The sequence below is a fragment of the Amblyraja radiata genome, chromosome 7, assembly GCF_010909765.2.
Source record: "Amblyraja radiata isolate CabotCenter1 chromosome 7, sAmbRad1.1.pri, whole genome shotgun sequence".
Classification (NCBI taxonomy): domain Eukaryota; kingdom Metazoa; phylum Chordata; class Chondrichthyes; order Rajiformes; family Rajidae; genus Amblyraja; species Amblyraja radiata.
In genome coordinates this window covers 23,637,601-23,662,176 of record NC_045962.1, presented here as the reverse complement: position 1 = coordinate 23,662,176, position 24,576 = coordinate 23,637,601, and the positions used below count along the sequence as shown (strand labels likewise).

General features: G+C 35.6%; 2 protein-coding genes across 7 annotated transcripts in view; both read right to left on the bottom strand.

Annotated features, from left to right (window-relative positions):
* The window catches only part of ttn (titin), a 324,330-nt gene that overhangs the window by 231,345 nt on the left and 68,409 nt on the right, over positions 1 to 24,576 (bottom strand). For all 6 annotated transcript variants that reach the window (XM_033023845.1, XM_033023846.1, XM_033023847.1 and 3 more), the window contains exons 43-50: positions 7,604 to 7,882; positions 6,053 to 6,616; positions 3,662 to 3,943; positions 3,283 to 3,561; positions 2,859 to 3,137; positions 2,489 to 2,767; positions 2,105 to 2,392; positions 928 to 1,206 (exon numbers count right to left, since the gene is read on the bottom strand). In XM_033023845.1, coding sequence (XP_032879736.1) covers positions 928 to 1,206; positions 2,105 to 2,392; positions 2,489 to 2,767; positions 2,859 to 3,137; positions 3,283 to 3,561; positions 3,662 to 3,943; positions 6,053 to 6,616; positions 7,604 to 7,882 — 2,529 coding nt within the window. The remainder of the gene's footprint in view (positions 1 to 927; positions 1,207 to 2,104; positions 2,393 to 2,488; positions 2,768 to 2,858; positions 3,138 to 3,282; positions 3,562 to 3,661; positions 3,944 to 6,052; positions 6,617 to 7,603; positions 7,883 to 24,576) is intronic.
* Positions 12,920 to 24,247, bottom strand: LOC116975121 (titin-like). Its single transcript, XM_033023852.1, has 3 exons — positions 24,163 to 24,247; positions 20,169 to 24,018; positions 12,920 to 20,066 (listed from the first exon to the last, which is right to left on the bottom strand). The coding sequence occupies exons 1-3, from the start codon at positions 24,163 to 24,165 to the stop codon at positions 16,651 to 16,653; spliced, it is 7,269 nt and encodes a 2,422-aa protein (XP_032879743.1). The 5' UTR covers positions 24,166 to 24,247; the 3' UTR covers positions 12,920 to 16,650.

Below are 24,576 nucleotides of genomic sequence, written 5' to 3'. Positions count from 1 at the left end.
CAGCTCCGCTCTTGCTCTTCCTCCCCCCATTCGTAACAAAGACAGAGTCCCCCTTGTCCTCACCTTCCACCCCATCAGGTGTCGCATACAGCACATAATCCTCCGACATTTTCGTCACATCCAATGGGATCCGACTACTAACCACATCTTCCCATCTGCACCCCTTTCCACTTTCAGCAGAGACCGTTCCCTCTCCGCAACTCCCCGGTCAACTCGTCTCTTTCCACCCAAAACACCCCTTCTCCAGGTACTTTCCCCTGCAACCGCAGGAGATGCTACACCTGTCCCTATACCTCCCCCGGAACTCCGTCCAAGGACACCGACAGTCTTTCCAGGTGAGGCAGAAGTTCACTTGCACCTCCTCCAACCTCATTTACTGTATCCTCTGTTCCAGGTATGGACTCCTGTGTATCGGCGAAACCAAGCGTAGGCTCGGCGATCGTTTCGCTGAACACCTCCGATTGGCCCGCCGAAACCTACCTGATTTCCCGGTTACTCAACACTTTAACTTCCCCTCCCATTCCCACACTGACCTTTCTGTCCTGGGCCTCCACCATTGTCAGAGTGAGGCCCAGCGCAAATTGGAGAAAAAACAACTCATATTGTGCTTGGGTAGCTTGCACCCCAGTGGTTGGAACATTAACTTCTCTAACTTCAAGTAGCCCTTGCTTTCCCTCTCTCTCCATCCCCTCCCCCTTCCCAGCTCTCCTACCAGTCTTACTATCTCCGACTACATTTTATCTCTCTGTACGGCCCACTCCCTTGACATCAGTCTGAAGAAGGGTCTTGACCCAAAACGTCACCCATTCCTTCTCTCCAGAGATGCTGTCTGTCCTGCTGAGTTACTCCAGCATTTTGTGTCTACCAAGGAGTAAAAAGATACTGAATAAATATTAAGCAGAATACATATATTTTTTTTTAAATCACCTTTAACAAAAAGATTTGTTGTACAAGAAATTGTTCCAGCATCATTGCTGATTTCGCAAATGTAATCATCCGCATCAGATGGTTTCACTGAAAAGAACTCAAGATAGGTTGTAGAAATATCCTTCATAATGAAACAGCTGCCACCAGTCACAAGTTCTGTGTTACCCTTGTACCATTTCATTGACATTGGAGGTGTTCCATTTACGACAGTCTTAAACTTCACAGTTGTAGCAGGCAGAACTTTCACTGATGCAGGTTTTAATATAAAGCTTGGTGGTTCTAAAATTAAAAAATTTAAAATAGTACATAAACTTCATAGTAATCAAACATATTAACCAAGTAAGTTTTCCCCCTTTCCGTTTCCCCCTTTTTTGAAAATGTGCCACAAGATATGCAGGCAAGAGATGAGTGGTCGACTGGTCCTTCAATTAATTGGGATCAAAAAATGAATATTATTTTATCACTAATGAGGCATATTCCATGGAATTGCCTAATGGATTAGTGAATTTATCTGCCAAATAGTTAACTAACACAAACCAGCAAATATAATGATCAATTGCTAATGTGTGGTCAGCTAGCTGATCTCTGGAGGGTGATTGTGGCATCCTTATAATCACAGCAAGAAATGAGAAAAAAATGAGGGAAAGTGTTTATTCCTAATATTTGACTTGAATGGAAGTTGAATAATGGCAGGAAGGAACTGCAGATGCTGGTTTACACTGTAGACACAAAATGCTGGAGTAACTCAGTGGGATAGGCAGCATCTCTGGAGGGTCACCTTCTGATAGGTCTCAAGCTGAAATGTCACCCATTTGTTCTATCCAGAGATGTTGCCTGCCCCACTGAGTTACTCCAGCATTTTGTGTCTCTCTTGAATAATGGCAGAATACCGCTCTGCAGGAACAACTGCTCTAGTTGAATAGCTTATTGATTTTCTGCGCCAAGCATCATTTGAAATTATGGACCATCGAATAGGAACCAAAAGATAACATAAAAACTTCCTTGGCAGAAAAACAGCAACAGGTTTCAGAAAAGAAAAAATGGCCCAAAATATAGGCAAATTTCAACATATTTATCAATGAATATGTCATTTAAATGACAGTAAAACTTATTTGCACAAGGTCAAAAACCATATTGACAAAAGAGTAAATGTCTGAATTAAGTTATGTGTTCACACCTTTCACATTTAAGACTCCACTGCATTCATCACTTCCTGCAGCGTTAGTAGCTTTACACGAGTAAGTTCCACCATCCTTAATTTCTAATTGTTTAATCGCCAGAACAGCGGTGTTGTCTTGACATGACATTGTGTATTTAGCACTGGCTGATAACTCTTTGTCATCTTTATACCAAGAAATCCCAACTGGGACAGAACCAGAGAATTTGCAATCCATGTGAAAGGTCGCACCCAATATGCTGGTCATTTTCCTTAATTTTTTAGTGAAGGTTGGGGCAATCATACGATCTGTCCAAGGCAAAGCAACATGTCAATGATATCTGAATTAATTAAAGAATTTGCTAAAATTATTGAAAAAATAGTAATTATAAATTATATACTAACCCAATACTGTAATGGAAGTTTTGCAACTGCAACTCCCCACATCATTTTTTATTTCAAAAGTATATTCACCACTGTCCTCATTTTCTGCAGAAATAATCCTTAGGCTAGCAACTGTATTTATTAAACTTGTTTTGCACTTTCTACTGGATATTATCTCCTTCCCATTCTTGAACCATTTAATTTTTAGTTCTGGTGTGCCGGCTATTACGAACTCCAAAGTTGCTGGATCTCCAGCAGTCACACTAATTGGTTCCGCTTTCTCTATGATATTTGCTGGGTCTAAGGTGAAATAAAATGGTTAACATTAACAACGCTTGGCAATGTAAGGCATGTTGTTTTATAAGACAAACCAATACATTATCAAACTGACCTTTCACTATTAATGTTGCTAAACACTTTTGGCTTCCTGCTTCATTTTCTGCATGGCAACTGTATTTTCCACTGCAGTCCATTTCAACAGTACCAATGTGAAGAGTACCAATATTGTTCTCAAAACTCATTTTGACATTATTACTTTCTGTGATAACATCCTTATCTTTCATCCAAGTTAAAGTGATAGGTAGTGATCCTTTTGTACTGCATTGAAACATTGCTGAGGTTCCCAAAATTGCTGTTGCATTTTCAATTTTCTTCACAAATGATGGGGGTTCTAATTTCAAAGGAAGGTACAAATAATGTGGTTGTAATTTAAAAGGCAGGTACAGCTTACATGTTATACATCCATCTATTGAATCTTATTAAAAAATTTAGGTTAATGTGACATCTTTCTTGCAATTTCCAGAAATATTACTGACCTTTCATCTTTACCGTTGCACCACATAGACACTTTCCTACTTCATTAGACACTGTGCATTGATAATCACCAACATCTGGGAACTCAAAAAAGCTAATGTGGAGATAAGCACGCATATTTTGGGAAATCATCTTGTACTTCTTACTAGGTCGGATCTGCTTTCTGTCTTTGTGCCAGACAACTTCAAATGGAGTTGTACCAGTCAGCTCACTTTCAAGAGTACAATTGAATCCTTTTACCACTTCAGTGGGATCAAATGTTTTGATAAAAGAGGGAGGTTCTAAAGAGGAAGGCACAAAATTCAATTTCAAACTACCTGTTCAAAAAGGTTAAAGAAATAAACAATATGAATTTTTCAACAGCAGCAACATTGTACGAACCTTTGACTGTAATGATAGTGCTGCAGCTATCTGTACCAGCTTCATTTTGTGCTTCACAAACATAATCCCCACTGTCTTCCACATTTATATCATTAATCTCAAGAACAGCTGCAGAATCACTAAATGATATCTTGTATTTTTCCGAGGAATTGAGAATCATATTGTTTTTGTACCAGGTAACATTAATTTCAGGCGAACCTTTCACTTGGCAATTCAAATGTGCTGAATCACCTTTTTTCAACAGCAGCGATAGTTCTGGCTTTCTTATGAATGAAGGTGGTTCTGAAGGTAAGTTTAAAGAAAAATATTAAGAGATGCCAAAGGTAAAAACATTTAGAAAGAACTAATATCACCAAGACAATCTTTAAAGAAAAATTACAACGCTTAAATTCATTGCTTGTAATTTAAGGAAAAATTCTGGCTAGATTGATTCAGTTTGCCTTGTTTTCATGTTATCATGTCATCAACAGAACCCTTCATTGATTCATTGTATCTCATTTCAAATTATCCAGTTCTATGTGTAATGTTTTAAGTTATAAAATTGAAATAAAGTAGCAAGCTAACAATAAAGGCTAAAAATCCACATGTTCAACACCATCAATAAGAGTAAGAAAATCCTCGCTGCAAGGTCATTTTGCAGTCATGTAAAAAACGCAACTGCCTAATTTAGTAGAAATTCAATGAATGTACATTGTTCACAGGATTGACTCCTGGGGTAGCATCATTACGTTACAAGAAGAGATCAAACAGACAAGGCCTGCACTCTGCAGTTTAGAAAAAAAGAAGAAATGATCTTATTGAAGCATTCAAACTTCTTACAGGACTTGACATGGTTGATTTCAAGATGATATGTTCCCAAGTTGGCATATCTACAACCAGAGGTCAGTCCCAAAATAAAGAGATCCGAGATGGTGATAAATGTCTTCACCCGCAGCATTTGGGATTCTCTGTTCAAAAAGGTCCCGGAGGTTCAATTGATAACTATATTCAGGTCAGAGATCAATAATATTTAGATAATAAAATAATTGTTAGATATGTCATTAGAGCAGGAAAACAGGACAGAGGCAAATGAGCCGTTATAATACTGAATGGCTGAGAGATTCCAAGATACCAAATTATTTGATTCCAGCTCTATTTCTTATATTTCCTAATCATGTAATAAGGTAGAGGATGAGGTTATATTTTAATGAATTTCTGTGATATAACATATGTCAAAATGAAAGAGTACTTGAAAAACCCCTAAAGATGAAGAGCTTGTGTAAATGGTGAAACATCAACCTATATTTCTAAAGTGCCTTTAACATAGTAAAATGTCCAAGGTCTTTCACAAGAGTTATTAATCAACAATTTGACACAACCATACATTAGGCAGATAATATAGAGATTAATTTTACAAAGTCTCTTTAAAAAGGAAAGAATGAAAGAGAGGCAAAGAGATTTAAGGACATTTCCAGAGCTTGTTGCTGAAGGCATAACTGACAAAGGTGAAAAATGAAAATTAGGGATGTTTAATGGGACGAAGTTGAAGATTCAGAATTATCTCAGAGGCTTGAATGGGTCATGGAGAAAGGTTGGATAATTAGGGCTCTGAAATAGGATTGACAATTTCAAAACTGAAGGGTTGCTTAACTAGAAACAAATCAGTGAAAGGTGAAAGGAAAAAATGCTGAGCGGAACTTAGGATACTATCAAGTCTTTGATGATCTCAGTCTTATGGGGGAAAATATCAGGGATTCCTTTGGAATCATCGTACAGAAGAAACAAAACAAAGTTGAGATATGCTTACAAAAGAATGAAGTTTTGGCAAACCTCTTTTCATCATGATGCGTTAACCAAATCACTGTATCCGAACTATGATTATATATATTAAAAATATACAAATTATGATAAACATACTCCTTGTATTAACCAGAATTAGTCTTCGCCATCTAAAGACGGCACAGTGACACAGAAGTTAATGGTGCTGCCTTGCAGCTCCATTGCCCCAGATCCCATCTCGACCCCCAGTACAGTCTGTTTTTAATTTACATTTCATCTCTGTGATTGTGAGAGTTTGTTCCAGATGTTCCAGTTTCCTCCCAAACCCAGGTTAGGTTATTTGGCTACAATAAATAATTCCACCTATCAGTGAATGCTAGGAGATTCACAGAGAGTTAATGGGCATATGAAAATGAGTTACAGATAAATAAATGTGGGAGTGAATTAATGACATTTTTCAAAGAGCTTACATAGACACGTGGGGCCAAATGACCTGCCACTATATCAGAAGATAGAACCAAATATAGGAGCTTTGAGGCAAGAATTTTTTTCTATAATGAAACCTTAAAAAAATTACTTCTAGCAGCCACATGTTCTGCTAAAAAACAGCTAATGATTTGCAACACTCCTTACCTTTAACTGTTAATAGTGCCGAGCAGGAATCACTTCCAGCTTCATTAGAAGCCGTACACACATAATTCCCTTCATCTTTCAGTCTAGCTTTCAAGATTTCCAAAACTGCTATTTTGTCTTCAAAAGTAATTTTATAATATTTGCTTGAGTGAAGGTCTAATCCGTCTTTTTTCCATGAAATTGTTACTGATGTGTCATCATTCACTTGACATTCAAGACGTGCACTGGTGTTAATTACAGTCTGAGTAGGTTCAAGTCTCCGAGTGAAAGATGGTTTATCAAGTACAATTAGATCAGAGTAACAGATATCAGTGCCACAATCATTGGTCACTTTGCAAGAATAGGTTCCTTTGTTCTGAACATTTAAGTTACTGAATTCCAAAGTATGTTTGTTGCCTTTAGAAAATATTTTATAGTTGTCTTCATCTGTAACATCAATACCATTCTTCTGCCAAACAGTATGGATCACAGGTGATCCAGACACTGTGCATTCAAGTCTTGCCGTTTTACCTACAAATGTTGTAACCGATTCCAGTCTGGTTATAAAGCTCGGTGGGGTAAGTTCTGCAAAATGAACATTTGGATTAGGTTTTCAACTGAATGAGGGAATTAGACTTTAAGATATTTAGGTTAGGTAAATTTGCTCAAAATGTGTTTAAAAGAGAAAGAAAACTGACAATGCCTTTGTTGGATTTTTATAAAGTTTACCATATGATTCCAGATTATATTTTAGAACAATTTTATCTAGATATCAAAACTGCTTTGGATGATATTACAGGAAATAATGGAAAGAAAACTAATGTTCCTGTTATATAAAGCTGGTGATAAAAAATGAAGATATCTTTCACTGGTTTAATTTCAACTCCACACAACTTTGAAAATAAAATTATTCCACACATTAGAAAACCACAGATATCGTTTTATGTATGAATAGATGCACAAAAATGCCAATTAGGAGAAAGAGTGAGCCACTTTCACTTGAGCATGCTCCACAATTGATTGTAATCTCATGTCTGTATTTAGCTATATTTAAGAGGGAGTTAGATGTGGCCCTTGTGGCTAAAGGGATCAGAGGGTATGGAGAGAAGGCAGGTACGGGATACTGAGTTGGATGATCAGCCATGATCATATTGAATGGCAGTGCAGGCTCGAAGGGCCGAATGGCCTACTCCTGCACCTAATTTCTATGTTTCTGTCTGCTTATTTATCAAGTATCTATGTACCTCTACTTTAAAATATTTAAAAATAAGAATAGTTTCACATTGTTATCCACTTAACAGATCTTTGCACGCTCACTGAACCTTCTATATTCCTATCCTATATTTGTCTATATTCCTTTGTAGATTCCTTCACAATTTCCTATCCTATCCATCTCTGTGCCACCAGCAAATTTAGCAACCATACCTCCAAATTACTATTTAAATAATGAAACAATCATTTTGGTTATATGAAAATAATTATAGTTAAAACTATGCAAGCCTTTTAAAGCCAAATACAATTGAAAACTACATGTTGAAATGAAACATAACAATCAAAGCTTAATCTACTTACCAGTCACAATCAATTTAGCTGTGCTGCTTACACTGCCAATTTGGTTTGATGCTCTGCAAGTGTATTCTCCACAGTCAATTAACTGGGGCTTCAAAAGTTTCAAGATGGAAATATATTTCTTGTTCATAATGTTGTATTTCTCACTGTCACGAAGTTCAGCTCTGGCTCGGAACCATTGGAATCTCACATCAGGAATAGGATCAACCTCACATTCAAACTGAGTGGCGTGTGCAACTATCACCTCCTGTGATTCAATCTTCCTTTTGAAAACCGGAGGCACTGCGGATATAAATTTTAAAAACATGTTACAACATTGCGATAACAAACTCTTAATTCTTTAAGCATAAAGTGTAGAGGTGCCCCCTGAAATTCAAAAATGAAGGACGTTAGGGTGATAGAAACTAACAATCCATGGAGTGACTGTGGAGAAGAAATGATGGTTAAAAGGTGTTAGCTGACCAGTGGCTGTGCTCAAGGCAGTAAATGATAATACTTCAATGAATGAAATTCAAAATGTATTGTCGTGAAGTGCATAGATGCATGCAAGTAATTGATATAAAATGATTTTTTCCTGGAACAAAGTGGTTGACAAAATGTGATATTAGGAGGAAAAATATCAATATGCAGTTGTCTTCTTGTTATGATATAGTGATGGCAATGATAAATATCTAGCATTTCCTCAAAAGTGGATATGGGGATGAAAGCAATATTGCATTAGTAAAAACTTAAAAAGATGGGTGATGTTAATTAATTGTTAATGTTAAAATATTAGAGGGTCATAATTGAATATTCACAGTAGTCTTTTAAAACATGAAATTAACTTTAAAAGCTCTTTATTACTGTCAGTGAAAGCTTATGAAGATCACATCAATAAGAATCAATTTCACATTACATTTTTTGAAATCAAGATTTAAAAGTAGCAATTCCTAATTGATGAAATAAACTGATGTGGTCTTATCAAGCTTTGACGTCTCATATATAGATACTAAATGGGTAACAAAATTACTATTTTATCATTAAAATATGGGGAAGGTAGGGAAATGGAAGAACGGGGTAGGAAATATTTAGTTACATTATTTTATTAGCATTAACTAAAAACAATGGTTAACTATTTTGTTAGTTGAACGGATTAGATTCTAGAGTTCATAATAATAAAGATTTTATCCCCATAATCCAACCTCTTATTACAACTGTGAGGTGTGCAGAAGTTGTTGATTTTCCTGTTTCATTCAATGCCTCGCAGATATACTCTCCTTGATGTTCCTCTTTTTGTACTTTGTTGATTATAAGTGAGTATGTGTCAAAATCTTGAAAACATTTGAACTCATTTTTTGAGGAGATTTTCTCTCCATTGATATACCAATTTACAGCTTTAACGTTCTGTATGACTGTGCTAAATATCACTTGGCTATCTTCATCTGCAGTGGCATCAGTAAGCCCCTTAATAATTATTGGATTGTCTTTAGTAGCCTTTATTAGTATTTCACTCTGCATTTTCATTTTAGAAACATGAGTAGCTAAATTGTCCTCCGTTTTCTCCTCTATTTTAAGAATCTTTGTCGGGGGTTCTCTAAGCACAGACATGGAAGGAGTAATACCAATGCACACTGTTTCTAACCTATCAAATGACTTTGGGATTGCACCTAGCTGCTCAGCTATGAAAGCCTGCTGCTGCTCACGAAAGATGGAACGAAAAGCTGCTGTCAGTTCCTTTTGTAGGTCAGCTTTCTTGAGGTATTCTGCGTCACAATTCAGAGTTATATCTATTGGTGGATTTGCATTGGTAATTTGATATGTATGTACAGTGTATTTAGGTTCCATTTGAACTTTTAATTCCTTAATTTTTAATTCTTCTATGGAGCTAAAAGTAATGGAGGAAATTGCATGATGCTTACTTGCTAAAGCAGTTTTAAATGCTTCCTTAAACTGTGCACCTATACCTAAAGTGATGGTTTGGGGAATTGTAATCTTAAATGCCAATTCCTTCTGGAGTGCTCCATCTTCTTGTATTACATGGGATTGTAGTGTTTGATCCGGCTGTTTCTTCAACTTCAGCATTGTTTGTTCTGATCTTTTAATATCCGATGAATGTTCCTTTTCAATAATCTGTTTTTCTTGAAGTGGAAATCTTACTGCCTGTTCTTCTTGGATTTTTACTGCAAAATCTTCTTCTGCAGCCTCGAGCATATTGGTACTTTTCATAGACACAGTCTTTTCTTGAACCTGCACAGAAGCTGAAGGTAATTTTGGTTCATACTTATCCCCACAGGTTTCTACATTAATGCCTTTGAAAATAGCAACAGAACCATCTTCCACTAACATGCTGTCTGTTGTTGTGCTGAACTGTTTGATACTGTCATCAGACTTAGTTATCAATGCATGCTGTTCTTTCTCTTCAATTGTAAAAATGGTCTCTTTGATTTTTTGTACAGGTTGAGTCGCAGATGGGAGATACTTTTGAGGAAGAGGATGAGTTTTGGCTTCAGAATGTAAACTTTCAATTTTCATTTCAAGGGATTTAGATTGTTCGTCCAACAGTTCTGTGTTTTCTTCTACAACCACAGCATTGCTGTATGCCGTCTCAAATTTACCTGCTGCGATATGAGCAGCTGGTTTCACTTGGGGTAGCATACCTTCTTTATGAAAAATACACATACTTTTTATGTGATGAGAATGTAAAGTGGATACATGTTCTTTTGTTGGTTTAATTTCTATGCTGTTCTTTACATCAGATAACTGAGTTGTGTATTCATAAGGTACCAGGTGCTGCTCTTCTGCTAGTAATGAATGTAGAGAAGTTGGACTCTTTCTCAGATCAGCTTTATCTTCTATGGGTACTTCAAAAGTAAAAGACAATTCTTTGGGTAGAGTATCTTGTTCCTTGACAATCTGTAAATGCAAAGATTCCTTTTCTTCCGTTTTTGATGTCATTGAGATTGCACAATCTAATCCAATTAGTATTTTGGTGTATTCACTTTGAAGTGGTTGTTTCTCTTCTGTATTTAAAGCAGTTTTCACAAGTTTATCTTTCATTAATAAAGCTTGTTGTGATCCAGCTTTTTGTACCTTCAAGATAGACTCCTTTAGGGTTGACTTGTGGCTTTCAGTAACAGATGCCAAGAATGGCTTTGGTAATTCTTTTAATGACTTTGATTCCTTTCCAGCATCTAATGGTTGTATTTCTTCTGTAATTTCATCCCTTATTTTTTTCTTTTCCGTTGATACAGTTGTACAAACCTCCATTTTGTTTTCTTTTTGGATTTTGCCTTGATGCAATGTGGGAACCTCAAATACAAACAAAGGTTCTTTAAGGGGTTCTTGAAGTTCTTCAACTTTGTAACTGTGTATAGTGTACCTTGGCTCTGTTTTTGGCATTTCTACAACATTAAGAGTTGTAGATTTTGGGCTAAAAATTACATCTTCTTTCTCTGGCATACCTATTTCCGCTGTCACTGGTTTAAAAGTTGCAATAGACAATCCTTTAATATTAAAGATAGCTTCCTTTGGAATTTCAGTCTTTTCCTCAACTGTGGGTATACAGTTTTTTGATTGTACTTCTGTGCTTGGTACTTTGAATTCTGGCAGGCCTTTGATCGGTTCATGGTGTTGCTCAATAAAGCCCAGACTCTCCTGTGTCACTTGAGAATGCATTATCGTCTGTTTCATTCCTGAAATAGCTGTTTCTGTTGCAGAGATTTTTTCCTTGTTCAAAATGGCCATCTGTTCACTGCGGACAGACTGTTTTTCTTCAGAGGCTATTGTATACGCCAATTGATCCCTCTCCTGTAATTCAGCCTGAGTATCACCAGGTGATTTTACGGTGAATAAACAACACAACTCAACGGCTTGATCACGAATGGTCCTATCGTAAAGCTTCTGAACCATTTCTTGCGTTGAATGCTCATCAACAAAAGTATCGCTCATCACAATTAATTCTGCAGTGCAAGTTGTTTCTCCAAATGTGTTAAATGCTTTGCAGGAATACAAGCCACTATCCTTCTTTTGTATATTATGAATAGTTAATGAACCAGAACCATTGGAGTTGTAACTCAGGTTATATTGCACACCTGGAAAAATCTGGTTATTTCCCTTATACCATAATACCTCTGGCATTGGTTCTCCTGTCACTACATACTCAAATTTACCAAGCATCCCTTTTAGACACTGCAAAGATTTAAATTCTTTGAAAAACTGTGGTGCCTCACCCTTGGATACATATTTGTATACTGCTTGTTGTACTAACACAGCTTCTTTCGATAGGGGCTCTTTGTTTATCTTTTTTTCTGGCAGTTTTGCAACTGGAGGTTTTGCAGCTGATTTCCTAAACCCTCCCATACCTCCCTTTGGTTTGATTTTCAGATATGCACTACATGATGTTTTTCCAAGTACATTACTAGCTGTACAGGTATATTCTCCCTCATCTGTAAATTTGGTGTAAGCCATAATTAGACTATATTCCGCCTTATCATAAACAAACTTGTGATTTGATGAAGGTATCAATTTTTTATCATTATAAAACCACTGAATAGTGGGTTCTGGGAATCCACTGATAGTGACAGAGAATTTAGCTACATCTTCCACAAATACCTCCATACTAGAAATATGCTTCATGAATACTGGCACAGATTTTAAAGGCTCAGCCTCAGTTTTTATGTCCAAAATGTTTGATGAAACTGGAGTTTCAGGCCTGAGTTCAAATGTTTTGTCAGACACATGAAGTTCACTTGTGTAGAAATCTTCCCTCTTATCTTCAGCAGTGATGATTACAGCGCTAGAAAATTCTGTATAAGAAATAAGATGGTTAAATTTAGAAAGCAAGTCGACTGCAAGTATTGCTCAATACTGGAATGAAACAAAAAGTACCAGAATTATTAATTTGTCATTTTTGTGCCAAACCCCTTCTCCTTCAAAATGTTACATTTCTATAACATTTTGTCTCCTTTAAATATTTATCATTAATCTAGGTATATAAGTGTGTGATTGTATAAAGAATTTGCTCAGACAATTTAGGAAGTTTATTTTGCCTGAAGCCAATCTTAATAGCACACTAGAGGTTTTAAGTGAAATTTGCTTTAATATACCATTTATTCAAATTCATAGATTCAAAATGTGTGTCCTCTGAGTATTTATTTGTGAATTAAAATATTTAATACATAATCTATATTTCCATATCTTAATCAAAGTTAATGAAAGAGGAACTGTAGGTTGAGATATGATCGTAGTGGCTGACAACCTGCAAATCCACTCACACTCCAAAACATGTTATTATTATGCAAAAATGTACTGCATGCTACAAATTTTCAAAAGACATAGAAGTAATTTCTAATATAAGCTTTATTCCATCACTGAAATACAAATTTGATTGTTAGGTCACATTAAGAGAAATCAAGAGATCATATATTCCTACTTTTACCTTGGTAACAGCAAGATTAATACAATAATTTTCACTATCATCAAAACAGCCAAATGCTATTGATAAATCTCTGATTTAACATCTCTTAACGAAGCAGCAATGAAATGTTAAAAATTCAGTGGCTCCAAGCTATTATGTAAAAAACCCCCAACAGTTCTAGGTTGCTCTCCAAACAGGAAGTATGTGGGTATTAGCCTAGAGTGCGATTACATCAACCGTGTTGGCCTCAAATTGCGTACCAATACATAAACATCAGAACACTTAGCTGAGTAATATGAGAGGTAGCTACTACCACCCTGGAACCACAACCCAGTACAAGTTGCTGTCTTATGGAGAGATGGGATAATCAAAAGAAAATATATCTCATATACCAAACCAGCTGTATATTTACATGACAGCAGACCAGAAGTTTGTGTACACATTACTATAACCAGCAAATAAGAAACATATTTAACAGAAACCCGTAGAAGGAATGAATAATTGCAGCATTAAATGTTTATTTTCACTAAAATACAAACCTTAATTTTTATACTTATCGTGCTTTATACCATGTCAAGTGTGGCAGACAAGACAGGGAAACAATGCATGCTTTCATACAACTAGGTTGTCATACTGAGATCAAAAGAAACATATGTATTAATATATTCATGCTTATATCATGAAAAGTATCTTTTTCTATTTTGTAATTTCAATAAATTGAACCTACAGAATTCAAACCATTAAAACTTGTTCTTTTTAAATATCAAACAATTTAAGCAGTTTTGACGAGTTGGCTTCATTTTAAAATCAACAATTTAGGAAATAAATATTAAAATGATAAGCAAAGATATGATTCACAAATATACAGATGCCATTTGATTGTTTGCAAACTCATGAAAGAGTGCATTTCTGTTTTTACTCATAAATTACCCTAAAATCATCTGTAGTATGCCATTGCTGCAATCTCTGAACCAATCCAATGTAAAATTTGACTGCCTGACTAAACCCTCTAGGACCCCGTAAACTCCATCATGTCATCAAGTGGACTCTCTCCAACACCATATATTGTAAAACACATAAATACAGCAGCAAAAGTACTCTTAAACTTTACATCCTTACATTTCTGATGCTGAACAACCCAAAACGTTGCTAACCTCCAAAAACTAGCCTGAAGCTAACAAATACAATAAAGTAACAAAACCATTGAATTAACCAAATTTTAAACAAGTAATGTATGACATAATGTGTTCAAATTAACTGCACCACAGAATGACACAATGTGTTTTTTTCCAGGATTCCTTAACAACAAAAGATATCAGAAAGACAAGTTAAAATAGCAGTCACTTTCTCCTGAGTAGGCTAGGAAAGTGAAGGATAGCGAAATGCACTGTGTACTTTCTAACTGTACAGATCTGGAAATAGATTACTTTCTATTTTTGATAAGGAATACGATGAAAGGTTAAAAAGAGACGAGAAAATAATAGCTAAAAGTTGATTATTTATACTGTGAATTCAGGCTTATAAAGATGTAATTTAAAAGCCGCAGGAAATACGCTTGATAGGCAACTAAAATATTTATTTTTAAGTCAAGGATTCCCTGCAAGAACTGTAACCTTTCTTAGATTGTTCTACGCCATTTTTTTTGTTTATCCTCTCTACTCCATCACATGGTATATAAAGAGAACATGCTTACATACCTCAAAGTTATGAGGACAATTTTCCAACATAATATGTGTGGCAGAAAATGTCATATAATTGTCCAATCCATAAATAATCTGAATTTTAAGTTTTTAAATTGAAATACTTTCCACATCATACCTATGTTCAAATCAATCAAAATAGAAATTAGGAAGTGGAATTAATCAGTTTGATCAGCCATTCAACGAGATCAAACTTCCAGTGATACTAAAACCTTCTGATAACAGAAACAATCAATATTACATGAAAAATCAACAACTGACAATGCACAATTGTCAACTCTAGATAATGATTTCAAACTTCTATTAATGTCTGCATGTCTTTCAATATTTACTATTGAAAGACCTGGTTCCAATTTTAAGATTATGCCCCTCATCCTAGACTAGCCATAGTGGCCATCAACCTCATCAGTTGGCCTTGCTATTTTAAGATCATAAAGTCATGTGATAGGAGTAGAATTAGGCCATTCGGCCCATCAAGTCTACTCCGCCATTCAATCATGGCTGATCTATCTTCCCCTCTTAACCGCATTCTCTTGCCTTCTTCCCACAACCTCTGACACCTGTATTAATCAAGAATCTATCTATCTCTGTCTTTAAAGCATCCACTGACTTGGCCTCCACAGCCTTTTGTGGCAAAGAATTCCACCGATTCACCACCTTCTGACTAAAGAAATGTCTCCTCATCTCCTTCCTAAAAGAACATCCTTTAATTCTGAGGCTATGGCCTCTAGTCCTAGACTCTCCAACTAATGGAAACATCCTCTCCACATCCACTCTATCCAAGCCTTTCACTATTATGTATATTTCAATGATGTCCCCCCTCGTTCTTCTAAATATTTTTAAATACGCCACGTCTTAAACAAGAAATAGAGAACCATGAACTAGATGGAACTGACTTTCAGTAATTTGGGTGAATGGCTTCATATTTTACTCACAACAATAAAGCTATACTGTTTCATCTTTTTTTGTGAATATTTTATCAAATAGGACACTTAAATTTATTGTACTGTTAAATTAAAAACTTAAGAAAACACCTCAGCCCGATGTTTTTTTTCTTAAACTTTCCTGCTAAGTGTCCATAAGTTAGTCATTTTCCATAAAAAGGTATAATAGTCCTCAAGTAAGAATAAACTTTCATACATTAATGCACACCTTCGGTTACTCTAAATTTTAACAAAAATATTCACATAGCATGAATGGAAATAGTGATAATGTCAATATTTTAACTAAACTTTCCATTGAAAACAGCCCGTGAATTAAATATTTTAGGAAAGCCCTTGCTGATGCTGTGGGATGTTCTGTTGAATACAAACATATCTTGAAATTAATATCTACTCCTCTTTAAGCTGGGAATAATGGAACTCAATATTAAGTTCCTCAACACACTTCAAGGAGAAACAATGTCATGGGCCAAATGATAAGGAATTTGGATTAATAGAAATGTTATACATTGATACCGTATTGGTTTCAAAAAATTATCGTACATATAAGATGAAGCCTTGGCTGCAGTTTATGTAAAAATATTTTGTGATTCAACAGAACTGATCTTCTGTCACCAGATGTAACATTATCACTGTTTAAAGAGTTCGATCATTAATGGATTAGTTGTTCGAGTAAAATCCCTCAAGTTATCAATATTTTTCCATAAACTAGCCTCAAGCATAGCCATACATTTTCATGTTCTTAATCCAAAACATTCACTATTTTCACACTAGGTATTTTTCAGCTATTATTTCAAACTTTCAAATAAAAGCTTTCCTACCGATTCATCACTCCAGAGTACAACAAGAAGTTTGTTTTACATTTTTTCAGCCATATCAAATATAATTCTTAACATTAAGATCAATTTAATTTTCATGCTTGAAAGTAGCATATCCTTAAACATGCTATTTATCAAAAATATCTATAAGCATCAAATTTAAATTCTAAATGTATAAAGGACACTCTGAAAGATTTTATGCACAAAATACTTTTAAAACAGCAACTGTGACTGCATTCCCAGCTTTGCTAACAGCTTTACACTTGTAGATTCCAGCATCACTTTCCATAACATTGACAATGTTCAAGTAATGTTGCCCAGAATCTTTCTCCCCAATGCTATAGTTGGTACCTTCAAGTATTCTCTCATTCCGATACCAAATTACAGTAGGTTTTGGAGTACCAGTCACACAGCATTGAAAATATGCTACGCTCCCCACAGTTGTGTTGCAATCAAGAAGAGAAATCACAAACTTGGGTGGAATCTCTGTCACTTGAAATTCAAATGAACATGTTTCAGAAGCCTCTGCTTTAAACTGAACAATTTCATCTTTGGCAGGTTCAGCAAATACATCAAAGTTGATATTCACACATTCCTCACCTCCTTCCTCGCTGCCTTTTTCTGTTGCAGCAACAAGTTTCACTGATTTCTGGGAATCATCTCTACATTGTTCAAATTCAAACTCAACCTCAAATTCTGAACTCTGATTGTCATCCAGCAAAGAATCACCAACAACAACATCTAATTCCTGGGAACTTTCTTGAGCACCACCCAGTGATAAAGCAGCTACAGCTTTTCTAGTTGCCATGTATGACTTTGTTACTGCAAGATAACCCCTACATGTTGCTTCTCCAACACTATTCACTGATTTGCAACTGTATATGCCATTGTCCGAAGGACAGACATTAGTTATTTTAAGACTATGATTAGAATTATCTTTTCTAATGTATTTAATGCCATCTACTGTTATATGTAAATCATCTTTGAACCACATTATTTCTGGAATAGGAATACCTGTCACAGAGCATTCAAATACTGCATCTGTGTTTTCTGGAATCTCAAGATCAGAAATATGGCAAATAAATCTTGGGGGCATTTCAGTGATTTCTAAATCAATTTTCACATCTTCATTTTGTTTTGATGTTAAGTCTATAGTTTGCTCATCAGCAACCATCATAGGAAGAACATCTAGTGAGATGACCATGTTTTTATTGTCAGCAGAAAATTCAGGAATTGTAATAATTTTTATCAGTTTTTCAAATTCCTTCACATCATGTTCATCAAGTTCAATTTCCAGAAGAATTTCTTGAGGCGAAGGAGATCTTGATGTTTGTTCTTGCTGCACATCAAACTCTATGACGTGTTGATGAGTCACGGGTGGTGGCAATGCAACGAACCTTGCATCTTGTGCTAAAACATCCACTTGAGCAATACTTTTGGCTTCACCTACAATGTTTACAGCATTGCAGACATACTCTCCTTCATCTTCTCTTTGCACGCTATGAATCACTAATATACACAAATTTCCTTCCCTTTCTAGTCTTATTTTGTGATTAGGCTCTAATAATGATTTTCTTCTATACCACTTAACATCTGGAATTGGGCAACCTATTACTTCAGTTATAAATGTAAGTGAACCCCCTTCGTGAATCTTTTTTCGAGCAAGGGGTTTAATAAATGCAGGAGGCATTTCATTTCCTTTTGCTTCAGCTTCCTGTGGTGGAGTTGTAAATGCTTCTGATCTTTGCTCTTCAGCTGTTAGACTTGAACATTCAATAGGTGTTGTTTCAATACCCTCATCTACTGGTGATCTAAAATATTCTGGTGGTGTATAAAATCTCTCTAGTAAAGTACGAGAAGCATTAAGTGAAGGCAATCTTTCTTCAGGAGTTACATAGCCAGGTGATTGAGGTGGAGTATGAAATGACTCTGCAGATACAACAGATCTGAAATTTTCAGAAGCCAATGGCGGTGTATAAAATCTTTCATTTTCTGCTACTTCATCACTAACTGTACTACTAATTTCAAATGACATTTCAGATTCAGGGGAAAGGGACCGTGTCCACTCTTCATTTTGATTGTAGTAGTCATAAACAGCAGAAAATGTTACATCTTCAACTTCCATTGAAGTTATTCCAGACTCATCATGCTGAAATGCCTCATTATTTTCCCAATCATGAACTGGTGCCTGCTCCTGCCTTTCAGTAAGGAGGTATTGTGCAATGGAAACATTCTCACTTGCCTCATCCTTCTTAGAACTTGTTTCTACCGAATCTACACTTACATCACAATTGTTTTTTTGACTTAACTCCACCTCTGCCTTATTTTTTTCTGTTTCTCCTTTCTTACTTTCAACTACTTGCTTGGTATTGTCTTCTGAAAATAAACTATCATCATGTATTTCTCCTAAAAATACACACCTATCATTTAATTCTGCTTCTTCATCCAACTTCTGAACTTCAGATAGCGTCTGCTTTTTATCAAGACACTGTAAATATTGGCTAATAGAATACATTTCCTCTATTGTTTTTTCTGGCATTTTTTGCCCTGTCACACCTGTCTCTCTGGTCATTGTATCAATATATTTATGTGGAAATTCATCAGCATAGGAAGTCAGTGATTCTGTGATTATTTTATTATTTTTCTGTCTTGTAGGTGAACTGTTACTTAAAAATTCGTTATCAAAAGAACTCAATGAATCCAAAGCAACTTCAGTATGCTCGTCCTTTAAAGATGAATCTTTGCTTGAAAATCCAGCTGCAGTGGGTGGAACAAAAGCACCACCTTCAGAAATAACATGAATTGGGGGGGTTTCTACACTACATGGAAGAGAAGTATTTCCTTTCTGACATTGCTGTTCAATATCTTCATCCTGGTCCATTTTATTTAGAAAACAGCTAACAGGTGATTGTGTTTCTTCATCAGAAGACTCATTATTCTTCAGATGGTAAATGAAACTGTGCACTACAGGTTCTATTATGAGATTAGATGTACTCTGTGCTTCCCCAACTTTATTTTTTGCAATACATTTATACTTTCCTGCATCAGATTCTGAAACACCATTAATATATAATCTAAACGTTCCCCCACTCCCTTCAAATTGGTACTTGCTCATATCATAAGGTAAAGCTCTGTCATTTTGAATCCATGTAACAAAAGGTTTGGGCTCACCAGAAATTAGACATTCAAACATCACTGTTTCTCCTTCGGTACAACAAATCTTATCTAACTCTTTTACAATACGTGGAGGTTCACACATTACATCAAAAGAAAATTTAAATTTATGTTTTGTTGATTGGGAAGAGGATTCGTCAGATGAATCCATGGAAGCAACCTCGTCCATCTGAAATAACTCTCTCCTTTCTTCATCGTGCTCTGGTGTTGGAGTTGGAGCAGTTATTTTAATTTCAACGGGAGAAGAAAGGGTAGATAAACTTAATGGACGTGGTTTGGGTGCTGCAATACTCGGTATTTGCAGGGTGGATTTTATTACAGGAACTGGTGGAAAGTAAGACTCAACTTCCTTTTCAACCTGGTGGACTTGATCGTCTTCCAGTGTTTCTGTCACATGTATATTAAATGATTTCAAAGATTCTTCAAGCAGCCCAGGGTCTGGAAAATGAAAATAAAAAGAAGAATTCAGATTTTCAATTATCTTCTTACAACATTTAAAAAAAAAAGATAATTGTAAAACTAAAGTATGATGAATTTTACCTTGTACTGTAAGGACGCAGGATGTTGCTGCAGTACCATGTTGGTTGAATATTACACATGCATAAACTCCTCCATGTTCTTGGCATATGCAGCTAATACTCAATGAGGATTTATTTTCTGTGGAGTAAATATGATAACCCCTGTTCTGCGGAATTGGATGTTCATCCTTGTGCCAAGTTACCAGAGGTTGTGGGTGTCCATGAAATTGACATTCAAGGACACAGGTAGCTCCTTGTTTAATTTTAGGAGACGCAATATGCTGAAAAAATTCTGGAGGACAATGTTTGTTTAGGTTAATGGAAGGAGTCCCAGCTTTTGAAGATTCGTTCATAGCTTTATATTTATAATGATGGTCTTCTGCTGGAGTCTCTTTTATTAATGAACTGAATAAATCCAAAGTCTGTGTTTTTTCTTTTAAGGACGATGTTTGGGTATGTGTCATAGTTGGAGAAAGGCATTCAACTTCCCTTTCATGTTGTTTCTGATCAATTTTAGTTGCATTAATCACTGTTGGCTCTCTGAATGCTGATTGATCGGATATTATTTGGTCACTTTCTAGTTTCTCTGTTGAATCTTCTTTGTGAGTACTGGCAAATCTTTCAAGAGTTTTCATATGGTCTTCCTTAAATTCAAGGTTCCAAGGAGAATCTCTTCTAAACACCGATGAAACTGAAATCTCTTTTTTGTAAACTGAAGTCTCTTTTTCCTCTGATAAAGGCGAAGCCTTCATCATCCATGTGGAATTCGGAACCTTTGCTTCAGATTGTGATTCATTTTGTCTGATTTCATCTTCATAAATCTCCTCAGCATCCTTTGCTGCTTTTAAGGACTGAAAGTACATTTTGTTATTGTTGTCAAGTTTCTCTGGTAAAACCTTCTTTTGTGCTTGGAACAACATTCCACATTGCTTTATATAATCAGCCTTGTGGTCTTCTGTAGGTTCAGATGTACTTAAAGAGGTTGGCGCGTCATTTCTATCAGGTGAAAATGGGTGGATTGTGTTATTAATCTGTTTTTTATATTGTGGTTCTTTCTGGTTCTGATTGATATTAGAAATGTTAATCACCTCAACAGATGTGCAAAGATTAGATGCTTCAAGGACCTCGTCAGATTTTTCAGCAACAAGGTTCCTCATTATACTAACAATACCACCAGCAAATTGGGCAGGAGGTATCTTAGTACCTTCATTAACCTCTGATATATGTCGAGATTCTCTCATTTCACCCACAGTTTCCTTTAGGTATGAACTGACAGTTGGGGAAGCATCTTTGTTCTCTGATACAGAAGGCGCCAAACTTAAAATAGGATCTTTAACCTTGCCTTCACACTGTTCATGTTGACTGATTTCAGAAACACCAATCACATGAATTTGTTTTACTGCTAACTTGGATTGAACAGCCATTTGGATTTCATGACAATCTTCAGATTTTGTTACTGGATAGTCCGATTCTACATAAATAAAATGTCCATAGCTTCTTTCAGATGCTGGTTCATCTTTTTCATGAACCTCAGATTCCTTTGGAGGTTTCTTTATTCCCACTTGAAGTTGTTTTAGCACTGGGCTAAAAAAGGCTGATGCTTCTCTTTTCTTTGCTGTCAAAGGCGAATGCCTCATGACATGGACAGAATCTATAATCTCTTTTTCATATTGGCTTTCTTTCTGATTGATTTTGAGCACATCAATCATCTCTGATGAAGAATGATCAGGTATTTCATGAACAACTCCTGCTTTTTGGGTTAGTAAATCATTTTGTTTGCCAGCGTGTCTTATAGATGTTTCATTTTTTACCTTTGTAGTTTTATTTGGAATATGTTTTGTATCTTCTTGTGTGTTTTTAATTAAAGAACTAGTGAAACTTGATATTTCTTTTTTCTCTGGTAATGTAGAGGGTAATATTGTTTGGGAATCATCTTTAATTTTGCCTTCAGATTGCACCACTTTTTCATTTATGTTAATTACACTTATTGCCTCATTTTCTTTGGATGCCAATTTGGTTTGATAAACAGTTCTGCAATCAGATCCAGGCATCTGTTTTTGAAAGATAATTCTAGGTAAATTGTCAGAACTAATAACACGGTCTTTTTTTGCTTCACATTTACCCAAGGTTTTGTTTATTTCTACTGCATTGGCATCCAAAGGTGGGCTGGCAGGAACTGAGATGTTTTTTTCTGGTAATAAAGAAGGAATCAACTTTTGTGCGCACTCCCCCATTATGTCTTCCTTTTCAGTGAAACTAGATTCATATTTTTCTGTTGCTCTGAAGTGGTCAAACATGAAATGACTGCTTCTAGTTTTCCTTGCAAGCGAGTTTTGCACACTTTGATCAGAAAATATGGCATTATTTTTATTGAACTTGTATTTCTTTTGAGGTTCTTTTATCTCCACCAGAGTTTGCTTTACTGGTGTTAGAAACTCTTTCTCCTTCAATAAAATGTCTGTACACTCAACTGTATCTGCAAACTGTTTAACTACCTCAGTTTCTCCAGCTGCTTTAGTTTTTCTGGTTCCAGGTATGAAATAATCCAACGTCTCCCCAGAAACATCTGATTGGAAATCTCTCTGCACACTAATAATTTTTCCAAATAGTTGGTCTGAAAATTCTTTCTGAAAACTACGTTTACCAGATTCCTGTGGTTCCAAACAATATTGATCCTCATGCGACTCTTCCGTCTCTTGGGATGAATCACCTTTCAATATTTGCTCATTTAATGACTTTATGACTTCTGTTCTGGAAGATTCTTCAATTATATTTTCTTCAAGGACATTTTTAAATTCTGTTTCCAGTGAAGGAAGCCCTAATATCTGTTCCGTCTGTTGTTGTCGTTCAAGAGGTCCTTTCCGAAAGTAATCACCTGGAGACTCTGTCTGCTCGTACACAAAACGACATTTACTATCTGCATGGTTCATGCAGTTAAGATCTCCCATACTTCTGCTGCGCTCTCTGTCTAAATAAACATGACTGTATTTTTGATTGTTTTCAGTTGATGTATCTAGGTCAAATGAAGCTTCAGAGAGTGCAAGAGAAAATCTCTTTTTTCTTTTAGCTTCACGTAAAAGATGCAGTTTAATCTTAATATCTTCATCGATCAAGCTATCTTTGTTGAGAATTGTCCCACATAATCTAGGTGAATATATAACTGCAGACCTATTAATAGCAGGATCATCATATTTAGTTGCTGTGAATGTACTTTCAATATACATTGTACGCATCAGTCTACTTCTAGAATTTGACTTATTTTGCAAAGCTCCTTGAAACTCAAATTTCTTCTCAAAAGGAGACCCAACATGCCTAAGATCAACTTTAAGTCTTGCGTTCCGATTTTTAACCAAAGTGTCCATGCTTTGGTGAGCCATCACTGATCTTTTCACAAAATTTAGATAGTTTTCATTTTGCTCCTCTTTAAGTGCAACAAGTAAAGATGCAATTGATTCTGCTGATCCTTCGGAGTTTATTGCAAATATCTTGTAGCTCCCGGAATCCTTCTCTTCTACATTATTGATTTCCAAACTGGAGCTATGAATGTGCATTGTGCTTTCTGTTTTAATAACCTTTCTTGAATCTTTACGAATAGGTCTGTTGTTATGAAACCATGCAACGTTTGGTGCTGGGCTGGCAACCATTTTGCATTTAAAAGCAGTTTGCTCTCCTTCCATTACAGATTTGAATTTCAGCTTTTCTGTAAAAGATGGCCTGAAATGCTCAGGCCAAGAACCTACAGAAGATGTTCTACTTGCACAACGTTTAGCAGAAACTAGACCTTGATCTAAATAATCTTCAGCATCAGAAAATGCATCCCGCATGTTTTCTCTGTTTTCCAAACGTTTTTCTCCCATCATCAAAAAATAACTCTGTAGAAAAAAGAAGAATCAATTGAATGGTTTCTCAGAAATCAGTTAAAATATTAAGAATTAAATGTAATACAAATCTGAAACATGAAATTACAAACTTTATGCATTAGCATTTTTTACAATTACTATAAAAAATTCACTCACCATATTTGTTCGAATAAACGCAAGACCATTTTCTGTTTAAAAGTTTCTGAGCAGGAAAAATCGCTCGTTCTTTGTTCTTTCTTCAGACTGTAGCAATTTCTTGTCAAAAATCATATTAGAATGTGTATTTTGAAAAAAGCATAAAGTGATCTCATGACAGAATAGAATTTTATTTTAAGTAAAATCTGTCTCTGTAATGAGTTGGGGACATCTAGATTATTACAAATTCTTACCTGACTTGCAAACAGCAGAATAAACGCCTTTCTGCTCCTTTTGGTAGTAGATAATTTTTTTCAGCCAGTTTGATTATAGATTTAAATTTGAATACAGATAGAGATAAATTCTTTATAATTTATCATACATTGCATGAGAAGGCGTTTATTCGAACTAATACAGGTGCTAGATTAACAGTGT